We start from the raw sequence: 24408 nt of genomic DNA, 5'->3' as shown, positions 1-24408 counted from the left end.
AGTTGGGAGATGTTATTCAAAATGCATGTAGAAATGTGAGGTGTTATGCCAAAGCTGAGAGTGAAATTATTTTTAGTACTCCTTCGCAAAATGTAGTTTCTAATTTGCATTCCCGGAGCATGTGGTTCTGAGGTCCTATGGAAAACTTCCATTATTAGGTATTTATGCTCAGGAAAAAGTGCCATTTTAAAATATCTTGACTTAAAATAAGAAATTTTCATCTGCTCTGTTTCTGTTGGTTCTTTTTAAATCTGTATTATCTGATATAGTAGTTCACATACAGATGCTTGAAAATGTGTTTCTTTTACTATTTTTATATCCTTTTTCATTTGGAAAACTTAAAATTTGTATGTTTCTAGCAGAGCTGAATTTGATATGGCTCTCTTCCCTCCACGTACCTTTAATAAATGATGATGCTATCTCTGCCCTAGGGATGCATGTTGTGTGTATTGCAGAACAAAAAGAATAGCAATTCATTTTTTTTTTAACTTTGTCACATGGAGCAGTAGATTGTGTTATAAATAGATGTTTAAAATCTAGGAGATTCTTCCCCTGGTAAAACAATATAAGGCTTTATCCTTCATTCCTTGTACACCCAAGACTTCCTTTCAAGTAATTGAGAATTCCTAGTATGCAGGGGATGCAAGATCAGACCTCTTAAAGATAATTTGAAAGACTAATATACCCTATCTGAAGTTTAAGCATAATCTACTGAGCAGTGGCCCTTTAGATACATTATAGATTATTAAAATATTCATTTGCTCTAAAGAATACTCAGTTTTCAAGTAGCATGAAATACTAAAACTGCAGTTTACATTGTTCTTCAAGATTGCTTAGAAAAGGACAATGTGTAAGTTATTCAAGTATCTCAAAGTATGTCTACACTACAGCCGCTATAGCAACATAGCTCTGATGCTTCAGCTGTGTCACTGTAGTACCGTAGCTGACACTTCCTAAATCAATGGAAGGGTTTTTTCCCTCAGTGTAGTTAATCCACCACTCCTAGAGTTGGCAACCAGGTCTACGGACAAATTCTTCCATCAGCTTAGCTGTGTCTACACTCTGGCCTAGGTTGACCTAACTACGGCATACAGTCCTGAGTGATGTAGCTAGGTCACTTTAACTTTTAAGTATAGACCAGGTCTGAGTTTAGTTTTGTAATGTTCCAGATTCTGCAATTTGTTTTACCTGTGATTACATACAGTACTACTGATATGGAGGATGGAGGAATGTAATTACTCATAATACTAAGGTTGTCTAAAGCTGTAATTATGTGGTAACTGTACACAGGCAGTGACATAATTTTGTATTTTTTTCCTTGCTGTTGCTTCCAGTACTCAGCAATAGTAAATAGCAAAGCATGCTTTGCCCCACTTCAGGAATGCATTTAAGCACGTGCTCACATACCAATGAAGTCAGCCCTTTTCTGAATTGAGGTCTGTATCACATACAAATATGCTGCATAATGTTGTATGGATGGTATACACCTCAATTTTTTGTATTTTGGTGAAACTTCAAACACTTTTTAAAAAGCTACAATTATTGCTTCCTTTTATGTTTTGATGAGTAATGTAGAGATTTTATTTGTTTTTCTGAAAGGATCCAAGTAAATGACCAAATTGTAGAAGTGGATGGAATCAGTCTGGTTGGCGTTACACAAAATTTTGCTGCAACCGTTCTCAGAAACACCAAAGGAAATGTCAGGTGAGTAAATATGTTTGAAGAAGAACACACTGGTGGTACTAAACATTTCAAATTATCTAGTTGCTTCCATTTGGAGTCTCAATTTCTTGAGGTAGGAGCAATACAAGAAAGTGGAAAGGGAGAGGGCTCTATGTCCTTTTAACCTGTGACATCTCTGCTGGGACTCCCAGGAATGGTATAAATGATATTAATTTTTTGTGATGTGACTACGTGATAATTAAGATTTGGACTGAAACCACAGGTTGGGTCAGATCCTCAGTTGCTGTAATTTGGTAAAACTTGATTCCTTTCAAAAGATTTAAACCAGGCTCTGACCCATTGTTCACATTGGCCACCAAATAGGTGTCAGTTAGATGGAAACCTCAAGGAGAATCATTACCATTACTATCCCAATACTGATTCACTGAGCCACCCTTTCCCCAGTACTTGCTCTGGGTTTATCCCCATATCAGATAGTTTGTCTACCTCCTTGCTATCAAATGTGTTATTCATTTGATTAGCTCCTGTTAGTTTAAAAGGGATTGTTGCAAGTGTCAGTAAAATAGTGAACAGGCTAGAAAATATTGTAAAATTCACTGAGTAAAATTCTTAATACAAGATGTAAATTCATAATGCAAAAATGTAAAATACTTGTAAGAACCATAATACAATAATGTGATTATTCCCCTCAATTCGGCACTGGTGAGGCCACATCTGGAGTATTACATCCAGTTTTAGGCCCCCCACTACAGCAAGGATGTGGACAAATTGGAAAGAGTTCAGCGGAGGGCAACGAAAATGATTAGGGGGCTGGGGCACATGACTTATGAGGAGAGGCTGAGGGAACTGGGCTTATTTAGTCTGCAGAAGAGTGAGGGGGGATTTGATAGAAGCTTTCGACTACCTGAAGCGGGGTTTCAAAGAGGATGGAGCTAGGCTGTTCTCAGAGGTGGCAGATGACAGAACAAGAAGCAATGGTCTCAAGTTGCAGTGGGAGAGCTCTAGGTTGGATATTAGGAAAACCTATTTCACTAAGAGGGTGGTGAAGCACTGGAATGGGTTACCTAGGGAGGTGTTGTAATGTCCATCCTTAGAGGTTTTTAAGGCCTGGCTTGACAAAGCCCTGGCTAGGATGATTTAGTTGGTGTTGGTCCTGCTTTGAGCAGGTGCTTGGACTAGATGACCTCCTGAGGTCTCTTACAAACCCTAATCTTCTATGATTCTATGATCATTGGCTCCTTACAGGTCTCATTTATCAGGGAGAGGTTTGAGTTTTTACATTGTGCTATTTTTTAGCTTAAAATACTGAGTTTTCGCAGAAAGACTGGCTGAACACAACAGTGTCACAAATGAATAAAGAGGATTTTTAAAAATAATATACATATTTCAATGAAAATATTTTATAAGAATATACATGCACACTTACACAAAGCTTATGCCATTAGCACCCCTTCCTACTAATCAGGTATCTGATGAGAAGAAGGGATGGGGTAGAATTTGGTAGAACTGCCTTTCTGATTTTGCTTCATTTAAGAAAACTGTATGATAAGGACCCTCCAGTTTCCTCAATTCTAATTGTGTCCAAGGATCCATGGTCTATCTCACAGGGAAGCCCAGAAATGTATGAAATGTAATTAGCCAGGCTGCTTGGGATCAGGAGAGTGAGAAGATTTGCCAAGCTCCATCATGAAGTCTGTGACATAGACATCACACACAATGTAACTTGCCAGGGCCTAACCTGTACTTGTTTTATGTTCTGCTTACTTCAGTGCACTGTGTTTGCTTTTAATTACTGAAAGCTAGACACATTCCTGAAACCCTCCCCTAACATCGCTCTTAGTGTAATGCCTTTTGAAGGTGAATTTCAGGATGCCAAAGGTTACTACCAACTTGAAAGTGTAGCTCTACCATAAACATAAACATTTGCTTATAGAGTACATTGGATCAATTATTGGTCTCTTAAAAACATTATTCATAAAAGAGGATTGCATATTTTGCTGTCATTTTTATTCCCTCTTATGCATGCAGAAGCCATGTCCGCTGGCTGTGATGCAAAGGAAAAAAAAATCCGTTTCATGGCAGAACTTGTCTCCTGTTTCAGTTGCTGTGACACAGTAGTAGGGTTACAGAACAATCTCTCATCCCACCTCTCTTTTGTGCACACACTTTCACTCCATCCTACACACCCTCCCTGGCCATAGGAGAGCTTACGAGGATCATCTGGGCCAGGACTCCTCTCCTTTCCACAGCTATTTGTGCCTGGATGCTGTAAGTATAGGGAAGATTCATGCTGGCATTTGAGCATCATCACTGCCTTAGCAGCTGCCATTAATGATTCACATCACTTAGGGGGGAGGGGAAAGGTTGGGTGCTGAGACTCCCATGCAGGTAAAAAGAGTCGATACTGTTTCTGATTCCTACCTTCAGCCTCTCATGTTGCCAGGGATCACTAGTGCCCCATGCACAGTGCAAGTGATCTACAACCCCCTCCTTTTCAGGAGGAAATGAGATGGGAAGCTACACAAAACTGCAAACTGAGACACATCGGTGAGAAAATGTGGAGGTAGAACTCCCATGCTATCTATTAAAGATGTCTCTGTAGGAAATCCACATACCAACCTCTGATGGGAGAGATCACATACATACTGTTTAATGGAATTAAAGTTCTGCTTTAATTACTATGTATGTTACAGTGTTGACTTAATTAATTTTACATAATTGCTTTAATGAGCACTTTTTGGCCTCTACACCGTCCAAGTGACCGCATGTGAACTAACCAACCTAACTTTTAATAAGCACAGCTTTTTTTTCACATCATGAATACAGCCCATACTGTGTGTACACATGTTTTCTCTGGAATGCCACACGAACACAGTTCTGTGTGTCTTCAACATTCCTTCCTCTTACAGCCCAAAGCATTACACACTGCCATTTTTCAAGTTGTCTAGCAAAATGCATTTTAGCCTTTGCATTGAGGCTTATACTTGATCGATCATGTGGAAGGACATTTATGAGAGGAGTGTAATTGAAACTACTTTCATAATTCTCACCAATAATTTGGTCACTGCGTCTTCAAAAAGCTAGTATAATGCTGATATATAGTGATTTCCCCCCTTTGAGCTTTATACACATTTTTGAATAGTCATGACAATGGAGGTTAGTGACCTAGAATAGATTCTTCAATATTGCTTCCAGAAAAATGTAACCAACCTTCTGTAACTAACATAGTAAAGAGATGGTGAAAACAAAGCCATGGCATCTATTTTTTAAACTGTTCCAGTTCAAGATAACCCCTCACACCCAGCAAATAAATCACATAAAAACTTGAAGGAGCTGATGGGTTTCTATTATTTTAAATGTTATGCTATTCAGAAGAATTGCCATACCAGAATAGAAGACCATCAGTTCAACCAGTTTGGCATTCTATGTCTGGCAGCAGCCTATCTGCTTTACAGGAAGACATTCACCAACTGTAGTCTGTACAATTTGTATAGTGGTGGTACTGAGAGTCATTGAACCAAACTGTAAACCCTGTATATATTGTAAACCACTTCAAGACAGGAGGTGTGGCAGCACCCCCAGCACTCCTAGTTCCAGCACTATGCTCTGCTGTCCCTCTGCGGGAAAGGGAGCAGGGGGAGTTATTTCCTAATCCCAGCTGGCAAATAGTTTCTGACTGAAAGAATGAGAATTGGTAGCCCTTGTAAGAACATAAGAACAGCCATACTGGGTCAGAACAAAGGTCCATCTAGCCAAGAGTCCTGTCTTCTGACAATGGCCAATGCCAAGTGCTTCAGAGGGAATGAATAGAACCAGTACTCATCAACATCCTCTAGCAAAGAGTTCCACAGGTTGACTGTGCATTGTGTGAAGAAATACTTTCTTTTGTTTTAAACCTGCTGCCTATTAATTTCATTTGGTGACCCCTTGTTCTTGTGTTATGACAAGGAGTAAATAGCACGTCCTTATTTACTTTCTCCACACCAGTCATGATTTTATAGACCTATGTCATATCCCCCCTTAGTCGTCTCTTTTCCAAGCTGAAAAGTCCCAGTTTTATTGATCTCTCCTCATATGGCAGATGCTCCATACCCCTAATAATTTTTGTTGCCCTTTTCCGAACTTTTTCCAATTCAAATATATCTTTTTAGAGATGGGGCGACCACATCTGCACACAGTATTCAAGATGTGGGTGTACCATGGATTTATAGAGGCAATATGCTATTTTCTGACTTATTATCTATCCATCCCTTTCCTAATGATTCCCAATATTCCGTGTTAGCTTTTTTGACTGCTGCTGCACATTGAGTAGATATATTCAGAGAACTATCCACAATGACTCCCAAAAACTCTTTCTTGAGTGGTAATAGCTAATTTAGACTGCATCATTTTATATGTATGGTTGGGATTATGTTTTCAAATGTGCATTACTTTGCATTTATCAACGTTGAATTTCATTTGCCATTTTGTTTCCCAGTCACCCAGTTTTGTGATCCCTTTGTAACTCTTTGCAGTCTGCTTTGGGCTTAACTATCTTGAGTAGTTTTGTATCATCTGCAAATTTTGCTACCTCATTATTTATGCATTTTTCCAGATCATTTATGAATATGTTGAATAGTACTGGTCCCAGTACAGACCCCTGGGGGACACCACTATTTATCTTTCTCCATTCTGAAAACTGACCATTTATTCCTACCTTTTGTTTCCTATCTTTTAACCAGTTATTGATCAATGAGAGGACCTTCCCTCTTATCCCATGACTGCTTACTTTGCTTAAGAGTCTTTGGTGAGATACCTTGTCAAAGGCTTTCTGAAAATCCAACTACACTATATCCACTGGATTCTCCTTTTCCACATGCTTGTTGACCCCCTCAAAGAATGCTAGTAGATTGGTGAGGCATGATTTCCCTTTACAAAAGCTATGTTGACTCTTCCCCAACAAATCATGCTCATCTATGTGTCTGACAATTCTGTTCTTTACTATAGTTTCAACCAGTTTGCCAGGTACTGAAGTTAGGCTTACCGGATTGTAATTGCCAGGATCACCTCTGGAGCCTTTTTTAAAAATTGGCATCACATTAGCTATCCTCCATTCGTTCAACTTTAATATGGCAAGTCTAACTACAAATGTTATTTCAGCTCATATAAATGTCAAGTCCTCTTTAATCTTGTGGAACTACTTAGCTCGCTAATATCCTGCATTAGTGAATTCCACAGTCTGATTTTACACTGGAGGTATTTTTTTTTTAAATGCGTATTGTCTTTCAGTTTTACTGAGTGTCACCCTTCTCTCGTCTTTCTGGGGATGGGATAAAGGGCAGTATCAGACCAATACCATTCGGTATAGTGGAGGGCCAGTTCTGCTATAGTTAAGGTTGGGATGTCCTTCCTGTTTAAAAGCCTGACTCCTCTAAGTACTTTAAAATTTGCACAATTACTGAGCTTAATTTGGAATTTGGTATGCCTCATGGGGGCACAGGCTTTGGGTAGTGATCCAGATTTGGGGCCATTTGATCGAAGGCTTCCTGAGTTACAACCCTGTGGGGAAAAACCCTGCTTTTCTGAAGGTGGATGAATTACCAACAACTTTTGTGCACACTTAGGACTCAAACCAGGGCTGAGATCCTTGCATCAGGATCTCAGACATTCAGGGGTTACCACCAACTAGCCCTTTCGGGGAAATCACATTACAGCATTATTTGAAGAAGTTAGGCACGTGCCTATCCAGAGAACCAATCAGTTCTAAGGCTCATGCACCACACTGATTACACTGCATGTGCACGGAGAGAGAGAGAGGCTAAGGGAGTTGAAAGCCAGCTGTAGCTCAGAGGATTTAATTGCTCCAGGGGAGTGTTATAGGCATCAAACTTGAGCACTACCCAGGCACTGTGAGTTCACATCTAGCCCTGGGCAGATATCCTCTGTCAAAGGATTTCTTTATTATCGGGGAATGTAGTCTGACTAAAGCAGAAAGGAAGGTGCTCATACTGTATTTAGAAGGTGCTTAAACTATGTTTGAAATGACAGTAAATTACACATGCAAATGCTTGCTGGAAGGGGAGGGTGATTGGGGTGGAAGAGTAGGTGGAAGTGGGGGAAAAGGTTTGGAGCTGCAGTGAGGGGAGGGATGATCATGGGGAGGAGATAAAAGGGGCGTGTGTAAGTAGGAGAGGCTTGTGGGGGTCAGATGAGAAGGTGGGGGTTTAAAAGAATGGGAGAGACAACTGGAAGCAGGTTTTGGGAGTGAGTCATAGGGGAACTGAGGGAGAATAGGGGCAGAGGCACCTGTCAGCCCCACATATCTCTTCCATGTGTCTGTCTGGATCAGGGGGGCTGCGTGTCTTAGGGGGGCTGAGCCTCTTTCCCTACCTTTATTTGTGTAAGTTTCTGGGGGACCCCACCTCCTCTAGGGGGCTCTGACCCCTCCATCATGCTATCTGGAGTGGTTCATGAACTTGGGCACCAACCTTAGGGCTGACTGTTACAAATCAGCACACAAACCTCAAACGGGCTGTGTGTTCTATCATTAGATTTCATCAACCTAGTATCAAGTGTGAACTCCTCAAGCACTATAACAGCCTTAACATGGAGTCACAGACAGTCCTCTTGGGCACTCCAGTCTATCTTGCCACCCAGGCAAGCCTGCCTTTGTGATAGATGGTCCCTTACACCAAAAATCACAACAATATTTAAGTTACTCCCAGTCCCAAAGAACCAGTCACTTACCCCGTGTCATTTGTACCTTAGATCTCTCACCAAAGACAAAGCTTGTAGCCAATCCAGTACTAAACTAATTAAAGATTTATTAACTAGGAAAAAGAAATGATCGTTATTTATAAGGTTAAAGCAGATAAACATACACACAAATGAATTACAATTTTAAGTTTCAAAAAGTATTATAAGCTGCTGTAATATGCAAACTGTATATGTCTTTTAGGGATAACCCAAGCTAAGCAGCTTGGGGATCCCATGCTTATGCTTAGAAATATTTCCCTCTCTAACTCCAAGCAACATAGTGGTACAGTTCTTTCTGATCAAGGATTTTTATTCCTTTCCCATAAAGTTCAAACTGTGACGTGATGAGGGTTTGTACACATCACCTCTTCATCGGTGTTGGAAGAGAAATCAACAAAGTCTTTTGTCCACTGATGCTCCACAATGGTTCATTTGGTGTCTGTCGGCCTTCTTTTGTTGGACAGGAGATAACACCTCTGGTGGTAAACTAATATTTCACACTTGGTAATGCTTCTCTCATGACTCTGGGGGTTTCCAGTTGCATAGCAAACACTTCTATAGTTACAAAGCAAACACTTAACTATTACCTCATGACATGGAATACACATATTGTAAGTGAAATTAATGCAAGTCCAAACACTAAACACGTTCTTATAAACTTAACATGTATTTTAACAATGCTAACACACAGGTGAGCCAGGCTCGTTTCCAGCTACTTATTTGTCAGTGTTCAGTGAGGCCTAGGAGCCTTGGCATGAGCTGGCACATCCTCCATCTGTGTCCTCTTCATGTGAGCCAGGGTATGGCGGAGTTGCTCTTCTGGGGCATCTGAACCCCTCGCCCTGCCTCCTGTGTGTGTGGCAGGATCTGGGGGACCGCTACCCATCTACAGGGGGTCTAACACCCCTTTGACTCCCTCATGTGAGCTGGGATTTGGGGGACTTCCCCTTCTAAGGGCATCTTTGCCCCTTTTCTTGCCCTCCCCAAGTGATATGGGGGGCAGGTCTTGTCCCTCTACAGGGGGTTGAAACCCCCGCCTCTCTGGGTGCGGAGCTTAGAGCAGGTATACTGGGAGCATGCAACAAGAATGCATTGCTCAGACTGAGGTGGGACATTGAGAATAGGCATGCTTGATGCATATCACTGGTTCTCTAGCACTGGTGAGGGGGGATGGGAACACTCACAGACATGAATGGAGCAGTTCACCTATCTCACAATGTATTCATCTCCATAAGGTGTTTACATTCAGATGCATATTGGGGTTGTACATATGGCCATGTCTTCCATGGCTGGCTACAACCCTTAGAATTGAGGAATACTTCAGAGAATATTGGTCAGCTGCATACTGTGTATTCAGGGAACACCAGTGTCTGCGTTATGTCAGAATACTGACAGGTATGATGGGTAAGGAAGGACCTTGCCCACCACGGGGTAAACCAGTGTTTAAGTTTAATCAATATTTTATCACGGACTATTGCATTTCCCAGGCCTAAACTAATATCTGCTTCTGTAGCATTTTTACACATAGCTGACCCACCACTCAGGTCCCACACTAATGGACACTCTTAAATGAGAATAACTAATCTAAGTTAATTAACATCCAGTTTATCCTACTTTTACTTGACTTTCTCCTAGTCCTATTTAAAAGTCAGTTCAATGTTGTTTCATAATATAATTGTTTTAGGTCTTCGTGAGTGTTTCATTTTCAGATTTTTTCTTATGTGAAAGTACATGAACTAGGATGTGGTAATTTGCTCATTCGCATAGAGAATCTAAAACTTCATGACCTCTGTAGTTTGAGGTTGACTTTTCTAAAAGAGCTTGATCTTATTCATGGAAAACTGTCACTAGATCTAGGTTATGTTGTTGCCGCTAAATAGAAATATCTCTTCCTACAGGGTTCACGCCACATACAGTATTTGATGTAAAATGTGCCATGCTTGTTCGTAAATTGTTTTAAATGTGTTCTGAGGCAATGTTGTCTTCCTAGGTTTGCACAGAGGCAGACTGAAACAGAGGGCTAAATTCTGCTCTCTTCTAACAACGCCACTTCACTGAAATCATCTGGTTTTCTCCATGTTATTTCAATGTACAAACCACTGCAGAACCTCTGTACTTTAAGTTGAAAAAGTTCAGGAAAGTAAGGTATTAAGTATGCTCAAAAGTATCATTGGGCTGAAGGAAATTTGAGAATTGTTGCCAGATTCAGTGGAATCCTTTCTTAACCTCCCAGGAGGGTTTTGTTTTTGTTTTTGAGATTTTTTTTTTTAAACCAAAATAACTCAAAATGAATCTGAAAATACTAATGTTCTGCTTATAAATTAGATGTAGCTTACTGAATAGTTTTAAATAAAATTGACTCTTTATTTCATCCTGTTTACAAACAGAAATCCTGATCCTGAAATGAACTTGTGCTCATGCTTAATTTTACACACTCTGAGTCTTCCCAATGGGAGTTAGGGTAGAATTTTTGGCCTTGTCTCCTATATATATCTTTCATCTCACCCTTTTAAATTCCCCCATATTTTCAATCTCCCCATGTCCAAGGGTACAGTCAAATATTAATTATATATAGACCTGTTTGTTTTAACTACACCTTTTAGGAGAGTGTTTCACATCTAGTCATTGAGTAAGATGGGTCACTGTTAATATCAAAGTCGGTTCATGCCATGCATTTGGCAGCTGCAATGCTGTTTGTTCTGTTATGGCTCTTTGTGAATATCAGAAACAATTTACAACAACAAAACTAGCCACATTTGAAAATGGCCCAGATGTTTAGTATATAGCAAAGGTTAAACTTTGATTTATCTTACATCCAGAAACAGGGCTACTGTATAAACCGCTTCTTAAAGATGATGTGGCACATAGATTTTACATTTCTCTTCTATTTAATAACACTTTTGACCCTTAAGACTTAACATGCCAGTTCTAAAATACATGTGCCTAATTCTAGTGAACCAGTGATGGAAAATATATAATTAGTCACTTTTATTTAAGTATGTACAATATGCTTCAATGACTAATTTTCCGGGCAGTGATTCACAACCTTCTGCCTCTTTTTTCATATTTAAACACTTCTGGTTATGAAATTTTCTATCTTCATATTTAGAACTGGACTAGGTTTGAATATCTAATTAAACGTTTTAAAAACTCTCTCTCCATAGAAGCATTTATTGATAATTAAAGCTTTATACATCAAAAACATTATTTCATGTATATTAGAGAGTGTGATCTTTATTCTCTTTTTGGTGTCAAGCATTAGAAGGGTAGCCGTGTTAGTGTGTATCCACAAAAACAACAAGGAGTCTGGTGACACCTTAAAGACTAACAGATTTATTTGGGCATAAGCTACTCCTCTTTGTTTTTCTATTCTCTTTTTGTGACCTTTTACCAGTTATAGAAATGACTTTATTTTATTGCATTTAAGCAGATATTTTAAAATTGGGAATGTAACAAGGCAACTGGTCTAAAATATCCTAATTTAGTTTAGTTTGTGCTCTGAAAACTGTAGTCACTAAAAACTGAACCTGTATTTTGGCAATTGACAATATCATTTCAAGAAAAAAATATTTAACACTGCTAAATATTTATTTTCTAACATATCGTCAGTCTGACTATGGCAGCAGATAACTCACTTAAATTCCTGTTTAAATTGTAGGAATGTAGAGTACTTGCTCTGTTTCTGTTTTGGAAAACAACTGGTAGATGCTTTGATGTCATTGTGTCAGGGTTTTATTTATGTATACACTAAGACCTTTATGTGTCATTGAGCAGACTTAATTTTGGTGTCTGTTTCAAGGCCTGAAAATAACAATAAACCATGAGTGCCTTCGGAAGGAGAGGAAAAATATATTATATTAACCTAAAATATATTATAATTACCTAAAATAACCTACCTTCATAAAAATGTCAGGACATTCAACTCCAGTATTTCAGGTCTAGTTTTGCCAGGTGTCTGGTTTTTGACCGGAATGCCCCGTCGAAAAGGGACCCTGGCAGCTCCGGTCAGCACAGCTGACCGGGCCATTAAAAAAGTCCAGTTGGCAGGGCTGGCAAACTCCAGTGGGAGTTGTAGGGGCAGCAGCTGTGTGCGGAGACACCACGCAGACCTGCCTGGATGCCCCGACGCCTAGGAGCCGAGGGATACGTTGCTACTTCTGGGGAGTCGCCTGAGATAAGCTCTGCCCAAGGCTCAACCCCCCTCCCTCACCCCAATCCCCTTCCCCAGCCTAGAGCCCCCTCCCACACCCAAACTCCCTCCCAGAGCCCGCACCCTGCACCTTTTCCTGCACCCCTGCGCCACCCTGGAGCCCCCTCCCAGACCCTGAACCCCTCATTTCTGGCCCCACCCTGGAACCCGCACCCCCAGCCAGAGCCCTCATCCCCTCCTGTACCCCAATCCCCTGCCCCAGCCCAGAGCCCCCTCCCACACTCCAAACCACTCAGTTCCACCCCCAGCCCAGAGCCCCCTCCTGCACCCCAAATCCCTCATCCCCAGCACCTGCACCCCAACCTCCTGCCCCAGCCCAGAGCCCCCTCCTTCACGAACCCCTCATTTCTGGCCCCACCCTGGAGCCCTCACCCCCTCCTATACCCCAATCCCCTGCCCCACCCTGGTAAAAATGAGCAAGTGAGTGAGGGTGGGGAAGAGCGAGTGACAGAGGAAGGGGGGATGGAGTGAACGGGGGGTGGGGCCTCAGAGAAGGGGCAGGTGTTTAGTTTTATGCAATTAGAAAGTTGGCAACCCTATTCAGGACCCTTCCTGGTCTAGAAGCAAGAGCTTTCCAGTTGAAAACATAAATTCTCCCCTTTTCAGTGGTGAAAAATCTCCCATTTTTAGTCTCAAGAAGTCATGAGATCAGATTTTTAAACCTGTTGCTGGTGCAAGACTGCATATTGCACATCCTAGGCCTTCGGACAATGTACGTAATGGCTGTGCGAAGCTGTTATGGAGTTTTAAGTCCCAAAGGAAGGGGATTATGGGGCAGAGGACAGTGAGGTGCATGATAAATGCTGTATATTACATGGATCCACAATTTATTATATGGGTATTACTATCACATGTATATCTATCACAGGCGTCTTGGTGTTATCCATCTAATAAAAGCCTGTTTAAGTTAGTTAGTTTAAACCAGAATTAATTTTTGCTGTATTTTCCCTTTACTTGTTGCTTCAGAGGATAGACTAATGCATGACAAACGTGGATGTTCTCCATCTTTATTTACAACAGCCATGTTAAGGATCCAGTGCTGCTTCCATTGAAGACTGAGTTTGGCCATTTTACAGTATTCATTTGGAGTAGTAGCAGGCCCTAAAACTATAGATCAGAAGTGACAGGACCAGGCTGTGCTTGGTGCCGTACCACTATGTGGAAGGGATAGGCCAGAGAGGCCACATGGGGGTGCTTTATCCCTCTGTCGTGGTTGGGTCACAGTGCCAGATTTAGTGACAGCAGGATCAGTGTGCCAGTTTGAGAGCTGGTTTGATGAGGGTTAAAATGCTGATTTGTATTCTGTTTCTCTCAGTGTTTCCTGTTGACATTAGAAAGCTAACTATGTTCTTTATGAATGGTTTGTTTTGGTCTCCAGCTTGGACTCTAGGACTCATCATTTCAAATGGGGTCATTTTAGTCACCATTCTTTCCCCTTTGGAAGTCATCCTTGGCTACTTTGCTTCTGTGGTGTGCAGCATATCTCCAAATTGTATTCCTTTCTGCTAGTCTATGACTTCCTGGGTAGATTGGTTTAAATCAAAGTGATTTAAATCACTGGTTTTAAGCATGATTTAAATCAGCAAGTAAGAAACCTCAATTTAAATCGTGAATTGTAATTGTGTATTGCATTTGTACTTTTTAGTTATTTTCTAAACAAAGGTTGATTTTCATTAGTTGGTACCAATTGAAACATATTGATTTGCAACTTGATATAGCCTTTCATTAGATTTGGTGCTTTTTTTTAGCTAACCCGGAGGATACACTGTACTGTACTGTACTTATTTAAGCAATTATATAGCTTAACTTATATTTGTTCAGATTCTTAATAGTTACATTTTTAACATATTAGAAAAGGGTGACTAATGCATCGTTTACTTGATGATAATTAATTTTTTACTTGTGATTTTTATCAAAGTCTATTTGGATGAAAATTCAAATTTGATTAAAATGCACAAAACGTATTTTAAGTTTTTTTAAAAAATTATTAAATAAAAGTACATTAAAAGCACTGGATACATCAGAAGACAAGATTTTTCAAAACATGTTTTGCACTTAAACAAAGGAAGTATGACTTGTAGTTATGAATTGAACTGATTGTTTCTGATCATCATGTCCTTCCAGATTTTAGAGCTTGCAGATCTTGCCCTCTCACACTTAGTTTGCATTCATAGATTGGAAAAGGAAAACAAGTTTTCCTGCTTTCTCAACTCCCAATTGGTCTCTGAACTTTGGCTGGACTAGTCATTGAACTGAGCTAGTTGAATAAACTGAAATGAAGAAAATATTCTTTCTGCACCTGCAAAAGAGGCTACTGCTGTCAAAAGCTGGTTTAGCATTTCAACAAACCCTGAATCCAGGTGTTTAGCCCGTGATTTCCACCAGTTCAGTGGGTTGACTTCCTTTAAAACTTGGCATCAAATATGTACTGCTTAATATTATTTTATGTATTTAATAATTATAATAAGTTTAGATCTTAACATAGGTTGTCAATTTCAAAGTAATTTTAAATAGGTTTATTTAAAAAAAATGCTATATTTCATTTAAATACAAAAATACAATTTAAATTAAAAAAAATCTGTTGTTTTTTTTAATCATAGATTTTTATCCACCATGGTCTGACAGATTACTTGGCATAGGGAATGGGGTTGGGTTTATCCACTCATGGGACCTTGTCTTAAACAGATGCCAAATTCCAAATGACTTTCAAGAATGCACAGTGCCATCTAATACAAATTAAATTTTTCCTCTTACATAGAATATAATGCACCCTTCAGTGTTTTATATATGTTCATCTTTTGCCCCAAATGTTTAGGGAACAACTAAATCACCATATGGAATGTCTCAGTGGCCTGATTTTGCTTTACAGATCTGCATAATGTTTTTCAGCTGTAAGCAGCTAATCCTCTTTCTAACATGTTAAGAACATACTCTTCTAACTTCGATTCATTTAAACTCCTAAGTGTCTCTCACTTGTTTATAACATTGGTATTATAGTGTGATTATCTGTCTTTACTACTGTAATACACGGAGCATCTAATTACAGTACCTCCAATGTACTGGAAAAAAACCTGTGTTACAACCAAAGCTCATCCTAAAATGTAATTGCTGAAAACTAGATCTGAAAGCAGCGGGTTTCAACCAAAGCAAGGGAAACTTGAACAGAGAATAAGTTTTGAACCTGCAGCAAAAACAAACTTTGGGAGAATAGTGTAGTGACAGAGTTTCATGAAATAACAGGAAAACTTAAATGCACTTTGAATTAAGAAAATAGCATAAGTATCATCTAGAAATGTATCCATGGGAAAAGATGAAAATCCAGAAGCCAAACTGATTGGACAAAAACATAGAGACCGATTCTCCACTTTAGTGGGGGTGGGATAGGGGCCACAAAGGTGTGTATAACAAGCAGGAAATGCAATGCAGGTGGGGAAGGATAGAACAGTGGCTCTATAGTACACTCCACTCCCCATAAGCCCACAGAAATCTCTCTATGCTACTACCACGTGCCTGGTTTTTTGCAGGCTTGTGGGAGGAAATGTGTTGCAGTTATTGAATTGGAAGTGATGATTACTCCTTCGTGAATTCTGCGCCAAAAATTAAAAATCTTGTGCACAATATTTTAAAATGCTGCACATTTTATTTGTCAAAATAACACTATATAATAATGCCAGTTTTAATTGTTTTGGTGATTTATTTCAAAATACCTGTCAGCAACTACATTAGAACCTCAGAGTTAAGAACACTTTGGGAATGGAGGTTGTTCGTAATTCTAAAATGTTCATAACTCTGAACAAAAAGTTACGGTTGTTCTTTCAAAATTTACCACTGAACATGGACTTAATACAGCTTTGAAACTTTACTGTGGAGAAGAAAAGTGCTGCTTTCCCTTTTCTTTTTTAAGTAGTTTTCATTTAACACAGTACTGTACTGTGCTTCTTTTTTTTTTTTCCATCGCTGTTGCTGCCTGTTTGTGTACTTCCAGTTCCAAATGAAGAGTGTGGCTGACTGGTCAGTTCGTAACTCTGGTGTTCATAACGCTGAGGTTCTACTGTATAGCTGTAACAATACAGATACACAATAAATTCCCCCAGAAGTAGAGAGTTAAAGAAAGCCCTATGACAGCCCAGTTCCTGTTTCTCTGTCCCGCCCATAGCCCAGCCGCGTGGTGCCCTCCAGCCCAGACACTCACACCCCTTCCTCCTCACCTAGCCACACACCCCAGTGCAGACACTTGCACCACCTCCTCCCAGAACCCAGCTGCATCCCCCCCAGCCCAGACACTGCACCCCCTACCCTCTACAGCCCAGCTGCTGGGTCCCCCCAGCCCAGACACTGCACCCCCTACCCTCCACAGCCCAGCTGCTGGGTCCCCCCAGCCCAGACACTGCACCCCCTACCCTCCACAGCCCAGCTGCTGGGTCCCCCCAGCCCAGACACTACACCCCCTACCCTCCACAGCCCAGCTGCTGGGTCCCCCCAGCCCAGACATTCGCACCTCCTCCCCCAACCCCAAGCTCAACTGTGGGGCACCCCCCTGCCCAGACACGTGCACCCTCTGCCCCCTCCCACAGCCTACCTGCTGGATGCCCCCCCCAACCCACTCTCACACATCCCCTACCCCCCCCAGAGCCCAGGGATCCAGAGGAAGAAACAGCCTGATGCTGGGTCCCAGGCTTGTGTGGAGTTTCCTGCACGCGGCCTCCTTCCTTTGGGGTGTGCCAGGAACTGCAGCTGCTGGGAGCCCTCCAGCTCCCTTCTCCTTTCCCTCAGCAGTGTCTTCTATTTGCGAGCTGGGGACCCAGGCTCTGCAGGGTCCAGGTGCCCCTAGAAGTGGCCAGCAGCTCTGCAGCCCATTTTTGGGCAGGGGAGGAGAAAATTCTGGGCAGAACATTAATTTCTGTGTAAATTCTGCATTGCACAGTGGCACAGAATTCCCTCAGGAGTAGATTATGTATGTAACAAATTTGCCCTGCTCTGGGTCTAAGTCCATGGGGTTCACACTCTGTAGAGAGGTAATTTGGAGCCAGACTTCACGAGCATTGTTAGTGGTGTTGGTTTTTTAACACAGTACTGTACTGTACTATACCTGGTCACACCATGTCAGGTATATATTGTTTCTTCTCTGGCAAGAATAGTCTACATAGTGGGCTTTGCATATGGTCACAGCCACATCAGATATTTTGCACAGTTAATGTACATCTGGCTCTGACCAAAAATCAAACAGAGCTTGAGAAAGGACTGAAGAATAATCTTGTTCAATAATGTTTTATGCAGGTTTGTAATTGGACGAGAAAAGCCAGGACAAGTAAGTGAGGTTGCTCAGCTGATTAGCCAGACCCTAGAACAAGAGCGTCGCCAGAGAGAGCTCCTGGAACAGCATTATGCACAGTATGATGCAGATGATGATGAGGTAATATACTTGTTAGCATTCCTCCTATTCATTACTTCATAATGTTCCCTTTTCGATTTCCAGATCATTCTTTCTAACGTGCTTTGAGATAATGGTGAGTGGAAGCAGTGTCATATGAAAGCTAAATCTATTGTACTATGCCTGTAAAAACATACACCTGTTTTACTAATACATATATTCCTATGGTTCTCAAAAATGTAACCATGCCCACACTGAAGTGCATATGTATTTTAATCAATATAGATCTTTAAGACTGCTTCAGCTTGGGGCTGTGATGCACTAGCCAGCACAATAGCTGGTGTATATGACTATGAATCTCATGAATGCCTGGTAGGAATCTTGTCCTGCTGTTGCATAGGACAAGATACCTAAATCCTCTGCTCCAAGTTGGAACAGCTTAGTAGCGCAGGGCCAGATTTGGTCTAGATTTTCTATACAGTCAGCCAAAGAGACACTTGGGTACTGCTATCTATCTCTCCACCAACTCTAATTGTTTCTTTACCGATTTTAGCATGTGTCCTTCTTCAGGAACAAAGTCACTTACTAAGTTTTTCAGCATGTATTTAAAATAATCCTTTTGTTCGAGGAGAGTGAACATCAAGTTGATTGACACTTCTGTAAGCATTGCTCTTTTGTTGAGGTGTCTGCTGTGTCTATATTAAGGAAAGGAGGTTGGTTTGCTAATACACTGAAGCATTATTCTCTCTCTGGGAAAATGATTATTTTTTATCTTCCAGTAATTAATTTTTGGGGGTTTCTGTAGAGAGATGCATGAGGGCAATTGTTCTTTATCATCCTCAGCCTCCATTAAATGAACTAGTAAGAAGTGTTCTTTTGAAACTTCCATCTAATCTATTTTTTTCCTTTTTGGGTATCTGATGGACCCCCACGAGTTAGAATGCAGATTAACTCACACCACATACAGCCTTTACTGAAATGCATGTTCAGAGTCCTCATATTTACATCTGCCAACACCCACAATGTACACATCGACTCATTCTGACACCAACAGGCTTTAGCCATACAATCCCCTTAATTTCTCCCTAGCCCCTTAAAATGCTCCTCTCCCAACCTCTGATGATAAGACAAAAAGCAATGGGCTTAAATTGCAGCAAGGGAGGTTTAGGTTGGAGATCAGGAAAAATATCCTAACTGTCAGTGTGGTTAAGCACTGGAACAAATTGCCCGGGGAGGTTGTAGAATCTCCATCATTGGAGGTTTTTAAGAACAGGTTAGACAAACACCTGTCAGGAATGGTCTAGTTATTATGTAATCCTGCCTTGGGTGCAGAGGACTGAACTAACTGACCTACTGAGGTCCCTTCCAGTCTATGATTCTATGATAAACATCTGTTGCCTGAAAGCAATCTGTTTCTCACCTTTTGGTGACCAGCCCCAAGTCACAGACCTTAAGAACATCATTTTCAGTGTGTATATATATATATATATATAACTCCTTACATTATCCGTGCTTACATTTCACAGTGATTATGAGGACCAGTGTGACACAGGCTTTCAGTAGAGATCTTATATGACTGTTTGGTGAACTAGTACGTAGTACCAGACCCAGGGGATCCCTTAAATACCCCAGGGCCCTCTGCCAGTTGTCACCAAGAGATCCCTGAATCACAGTTGGTGTTGGTAATTCCGTTGGTGACACTGTTTCCTTTGAGTCAATTCTGACCTAATGCCCCAAGAATGGCGTTAGAAAGTACTGTGTTGTTGGAGGTGCCTTATTTCAGGTGGGACCTGCTGCAAAATTGCCTCATCTCACTATTGTTTTGTCATTATCCTTTTCCTCCTCCCTTTTGTTTTATTTAGGCTTGGCAGAATTTGTTTTTTATTTTTTTATAATTTCAATGGATAATATTGATGTTTATTTTTAAGCATTTTTCTATTTTTAATCTATTTAAATTTTCACGTGTATGCAAAATTATGGGTTTTAAGCATTTTTTATTTTTATAGATTTTTATAGATTTACATTTTCACAGTTGTGGGAAATTGAGGGGATCAGACAATAATTATTTAATGACAGTAGATGTTAAGATTCAAAAAGTTAAGTCTTTATAACCATTTAAACACAAATTGTCAACATCCCAAGTCAAGGTATACAAAATAGATTGCTTATTAGAACTTGATTTAAGCATTTTAAGCAGCATTTTTCTTACTTTGCCTATCTATAGATTTCTGTTACTATCAATGAAAATATTTTGTTGTTGGTTTACGTGTGTGTGGTGAAATCGCCGTTTACTGACATGTACTGATAAAATCTAATCCTTCCAAGTGTGTTTTATTCCATCCACCTGTTGCATTTTGTCATAAACCATTGAAAACGATCACCGCACCGCACCTTAAGCGGGGTGGGCAGGGGGGCGGTCTGGCTCGCCAGGCAAAGGGATACACCTCTTTAAGGACAGAGAGGCACAGACGTTCCTACAGATGCAGAGTGGGTCATCAAGGGGACACTAACTCATCCCCAGGTAACTGGAAGAGAGGGGAGATTATGTAGGGGAAAAGTCCTTTTTCACCAGGACCAAGCAGGGCAGCAGCCGCCCTCTTATCCTTGAAAGTGGTGAAATATCAGTGGTGAAATATCAGGATCTGCTGTGGGCATTGCGCTAGCCACTCCTTCCTGGGGAGTGGGGGGACTAGGGAGGAATTTTTCTCTCATTGACAGATTGGCCAAGGCAGAGTGAGTTTATTTTGTCTTCCCTACAGTGGATTTGGGGACAGGGAGCTTAGTTGGGGCGAGCATGGAATGGGAGTTAGGCTATGATGTCACAACTCATTATATAAGTGTGGGATGGCTGTCCGGAGCAGGTACTTTGTGGGGAATGGAATAGTGATCAAATAAATAGTTTTGTAAAGGATTTAAAGAAGGTGTTTTTTAAAGGAGAGAAAAGGGGGTTTGGGGCTCTTATGAATGGCACGGCAGGGAGGCAACCCCCCCTCCTTTATAGCCTACCTTGCCCCTCATTCAAGGGAGAGGATGGTAAGGTCCCAGGAGAGGGGCTGCTGGGGCTCTGGGGGGCAGGGAGCTGACAGAAGCCCCCAGGGTAGATATTGAACTGATCATGGAGCTACCTGCACTGTACACTTTTATCTGCCGGGTACTCCCAGACAGTTAATAATAAAGTTGCGCTCTAATTAAACCACTTCCACTAATTAAACCACTTCCAGTGTCTCCTGTTCTTCTGGTATAGCTGGACAGTAGCTGTCACATTCCTTCTTTGCAATAGCTGTATTTCATGGTGAATGATATGCAAGCTCTGTAGCAACCTTGCAAATTTCTACTCACCTACTTGCTATGGACAAGTATTTTTGTGTTTTATTGACAGATGAGTAAAATATCATTAGTTTTTTTTTTTTTATTACATCAATGGTCTGAATAGATTTTCAGTTTTTATCCTTATTTTATCAGTGTTCAAAGAAACATGAAGAACCAGTTTAGAAAATGACATGACTTAGATGAAGAAGCAAAATATTATTATGTTATGTGCATTAATATCCAAATACCAAAAGATTGTTTTTAAATGGGGACAAATTGTTAAGCAAATCCAGTGTTTCCAATTGTAATAACTAGAAATGTTGTTGTGAAAGTGGTAGTTGACACCACTCCAGTATACATCAAGTGTCTTGCACGTGATGAGCTGAGTGCAAGCTGTCAGAAAACATTGATGAAGAGGTAGCATTAAACTATGTCCATAGTCCATTAAATACCATTTCATCACTGTTGGAGACTTGTAGATAAACAAAAGATTAAGCCTGAGTGTGCTCTTAGTTATGCTCGTTGGACAATTAGTCCCGATTTCCCCCAATGTACATGAGAAAAGAGTCAGGGCCACTCTATTTATCATCTGTGCTATCAGGGCCGCCCGGGGGGGGGCAAATGGGGAAATTTGCCACGGGCCCCACAGGGGGCCCCATGAGAATATAGTATTCTATAGTATTGCAAGTTTTTTTTATGGAAGCGGCCCCCGAAGTTGCTTTGCCCCAAGCCCCCTGAATCCTCTGGGTGGCCCTGTGTGCTATTAAGCAATATGAATTAATATGTTTTCCATTTAAGATGGAAAAATACAATAGAGTTACTATTCATGTTTTTAAAGATGATTTTATGGTATTATCTGCTGCAGTGTACAGCAAAATTGAATGAATAATATCAAATGAAATCCACTCTGATATAGAGAGCTAGCAAAAGGCTGATTTACCACTTAAGTGCCTGGTTTTCCATAGAACTTAAGTGTTGAATAGGCCTTTTGCTGACCTCGTTGTATAGGGGAGAATTTCAGCCATCATGAAGACAGTATGAACTGAACTTTTGCCGTCAGAGTGCATAATATAACTTCTCATTTGGCTACCGTACAGAAGAATTTTTTTATTTTTTGTTGTCAACCATTTTAGACAACTGAGAGAGAATTTCAAGGAGCCTCAGGCAACTACAATAACAATTGTTATCGTAAAAAGGTTTGTTATTTTGAAGCAAATAACTTTTGTCTGCGCTTTGCTGCTTCTTTTACACTAATTAAATTTTCATGTATGGCTTATTAACTTCACACAGGGTCTGAACAACCTAATAGTAGTTTTATGTGACATAACAGGCAGCAGACTTTTATTACTCAGTCAGTGTATATTCATGACATATACATCAGGTATTCCCTTAAATTGCCATGTTGTATTTTTTTAAACACAATTTTTGTATTATTTAGTTACTTAATTATAAGGGTCCAATCCTGCCTTTTTTGAAGTCATTAGCAAAACTCCCACTTATTTGAGAGAGGGCATGAATGGGCCCATTGTCACAAATGATATTACACTGCTGTTGTCAGGTTCTATACTTTGTTCAAATACAAGCCTATGGCCTTGTCTGTACTAGAGAACTCAGGTGTTTTTGCTTCAAACAATTGTTTTGCATCAACTGAAGCAGAAATGTTTGTGTGGATGCACACAAACCAACCTCAGTTGGTGTAAAATTTTCCTTTGTGTCTACACAAGTGCTGCCTTACACCTATCTGTTCAGAGGGGGTGAATGTCAGTTTTGACCACACCCTCATCTGGCGAAACTCTGCAGCCTGTCTACAATAAACTGTTGCCCCAACTTAACTTAAATGAGTTTAAAAACACTCTTCTTTCTATTTAAGAATGGTCTGTAAGGAAGGAATCAACTTAAGCTAAATTGGTATAAGCCGCTCTTAAACCAAATGAAGACCGTCCGCACACGTTTTTTTGCCAGTTTAGCAAATCAGTTTAGAAAAGCCCCTTTATCTAAGGGTATGTCTACACTACGAAATTAGTTTGAATTTATAGAAGCCGGTTTTATTGAAATCGGTTGTATACAGCCGATTGTGTATGTCCACACAATAAAATGCTCTAGGTGCTCTAGTCGGCAGACCGCGTCCACAGTACGAGGCTAGCGTCGACTTCCGGAGCATTGCACTATGGGTAGCTATCCCACAGCTATCCCACAGTTCCCGCAGTCTCCGCCGCCCCTTGGAATTCTGGGTTGAGATCCCAATGCCCGGATGATGCAAAACAGTGTCGCGGGCGGTTCTGGGTACATGTCGTCAGGCCCCTCCCTCCCCCGTCACAGCAACGGCAGACAATAGATTCGCGCCTTTTTATCTGGGTTACCTGGGTTACCTGTGCAGACAACATGGAGCCCGCTCAGCACAGCTGAGCTCACCGTCACCATATATCCTCTTGGTGCCGGCAGACGTGGGACTGCATTGCTACACAGCAGCAGCTGCTAACTGCCTTTTGGCGGTAGACGGTGCAGTAGACTGGTAGCCTTCATCGGCGATCTGGGTGCTGGCAGCCGTGGGGCTTGCCTTTTGGCAGTAAATGGTGTATTATGACTGTTAGCCGGCCTATTACAAGTCGGGTCATCGCACATTAGCAGAGTCTTCCCTGAGCAGCAGCTCGTGCAATAGGCCTGAAGACCATCGTCATACACCGCCCCGTATTTGCTGCCAAGCACCCAGAAAGATGCCGAGGGCTATCAGTCACGCTGCACCGTCGTCTTAAGATGTAAAAAATAGATTTTCTCTGTATTCATTTGCTTCCCCCTCCGTCCGTCAAATCAACGGCCTGCTAAACCCAGGGTTTTCAGTTTAATCTTTGGGGGGGACCAGTCTGTGACAGTTGTTTGTGTCTCTCCCTGATGCACAGCCACCGTTCTTTATTTTAATTCCCTGTGCCTGTACGCCATGTCGTCACTCGGCCCCCCTCCCTCCTTCCCCTAGGCCGTCAGATACTACGTTTGCGCCACAGCTCGAGCCGCGAAGCGGTTCACGCCTTTTCTTTGAATTCTGGGTTGAGATCCCAATGCCCGGATGATGCAAAACAGTGTCGCGGGCGGTTCTGGGTACATG

The 24408-nt window shown here is 41.1% G+C and overlaps 1 protein-coding gene across 7 annotated transcripts in view; it reads left to right on the top strand.

Annotated features, from left to right (window-relative positions):
• Positions 1-24408, top strand: part of PPP1R9A (protein phosphatase 1 regulatory subunit 9A) — a 253382-nt gene that overhangs the window by 164294 nt on the left and 64680 nt on the right. For all 7 annotated transcript variants that reach the window (XM_054020403.1, XM_054020402.1, XM_054020404.1 and 4 more), the window contains exons 5-6: positions 1600-1704; positions 17906-18041. In XM_054020403.1, coding sequence (XP_053876378.1) covers positions 1600-1704; positions 17906-18041 — 241 coding nt within the window. The remainder of the gene's footprint in view (positions 1-1599; positions 1705-17905; positions 18042-24408) is intronic.

Source organism: Malaclemys terrapin, chromosome 2 (assembly GCF_027887155.1).
Source record: "Malaclemys terrapin pileata isolate rMalTer1 chromosome 2, rMalTer1.hap1, whole genome shotgun sequence".
In the NCBI taxonomy this organism is placed as follows: domain Eukaryota; kingdom Metazoa; phylum Chordata; order Testudines; family Emydidae; genus Malaclemys; species Malaclemys terrapin.
The sequence above is the reverse complement of the archived record's forward strand: the minus strand, read 5'-3'. Positions and strand labels throughout refer to the sequence as shown.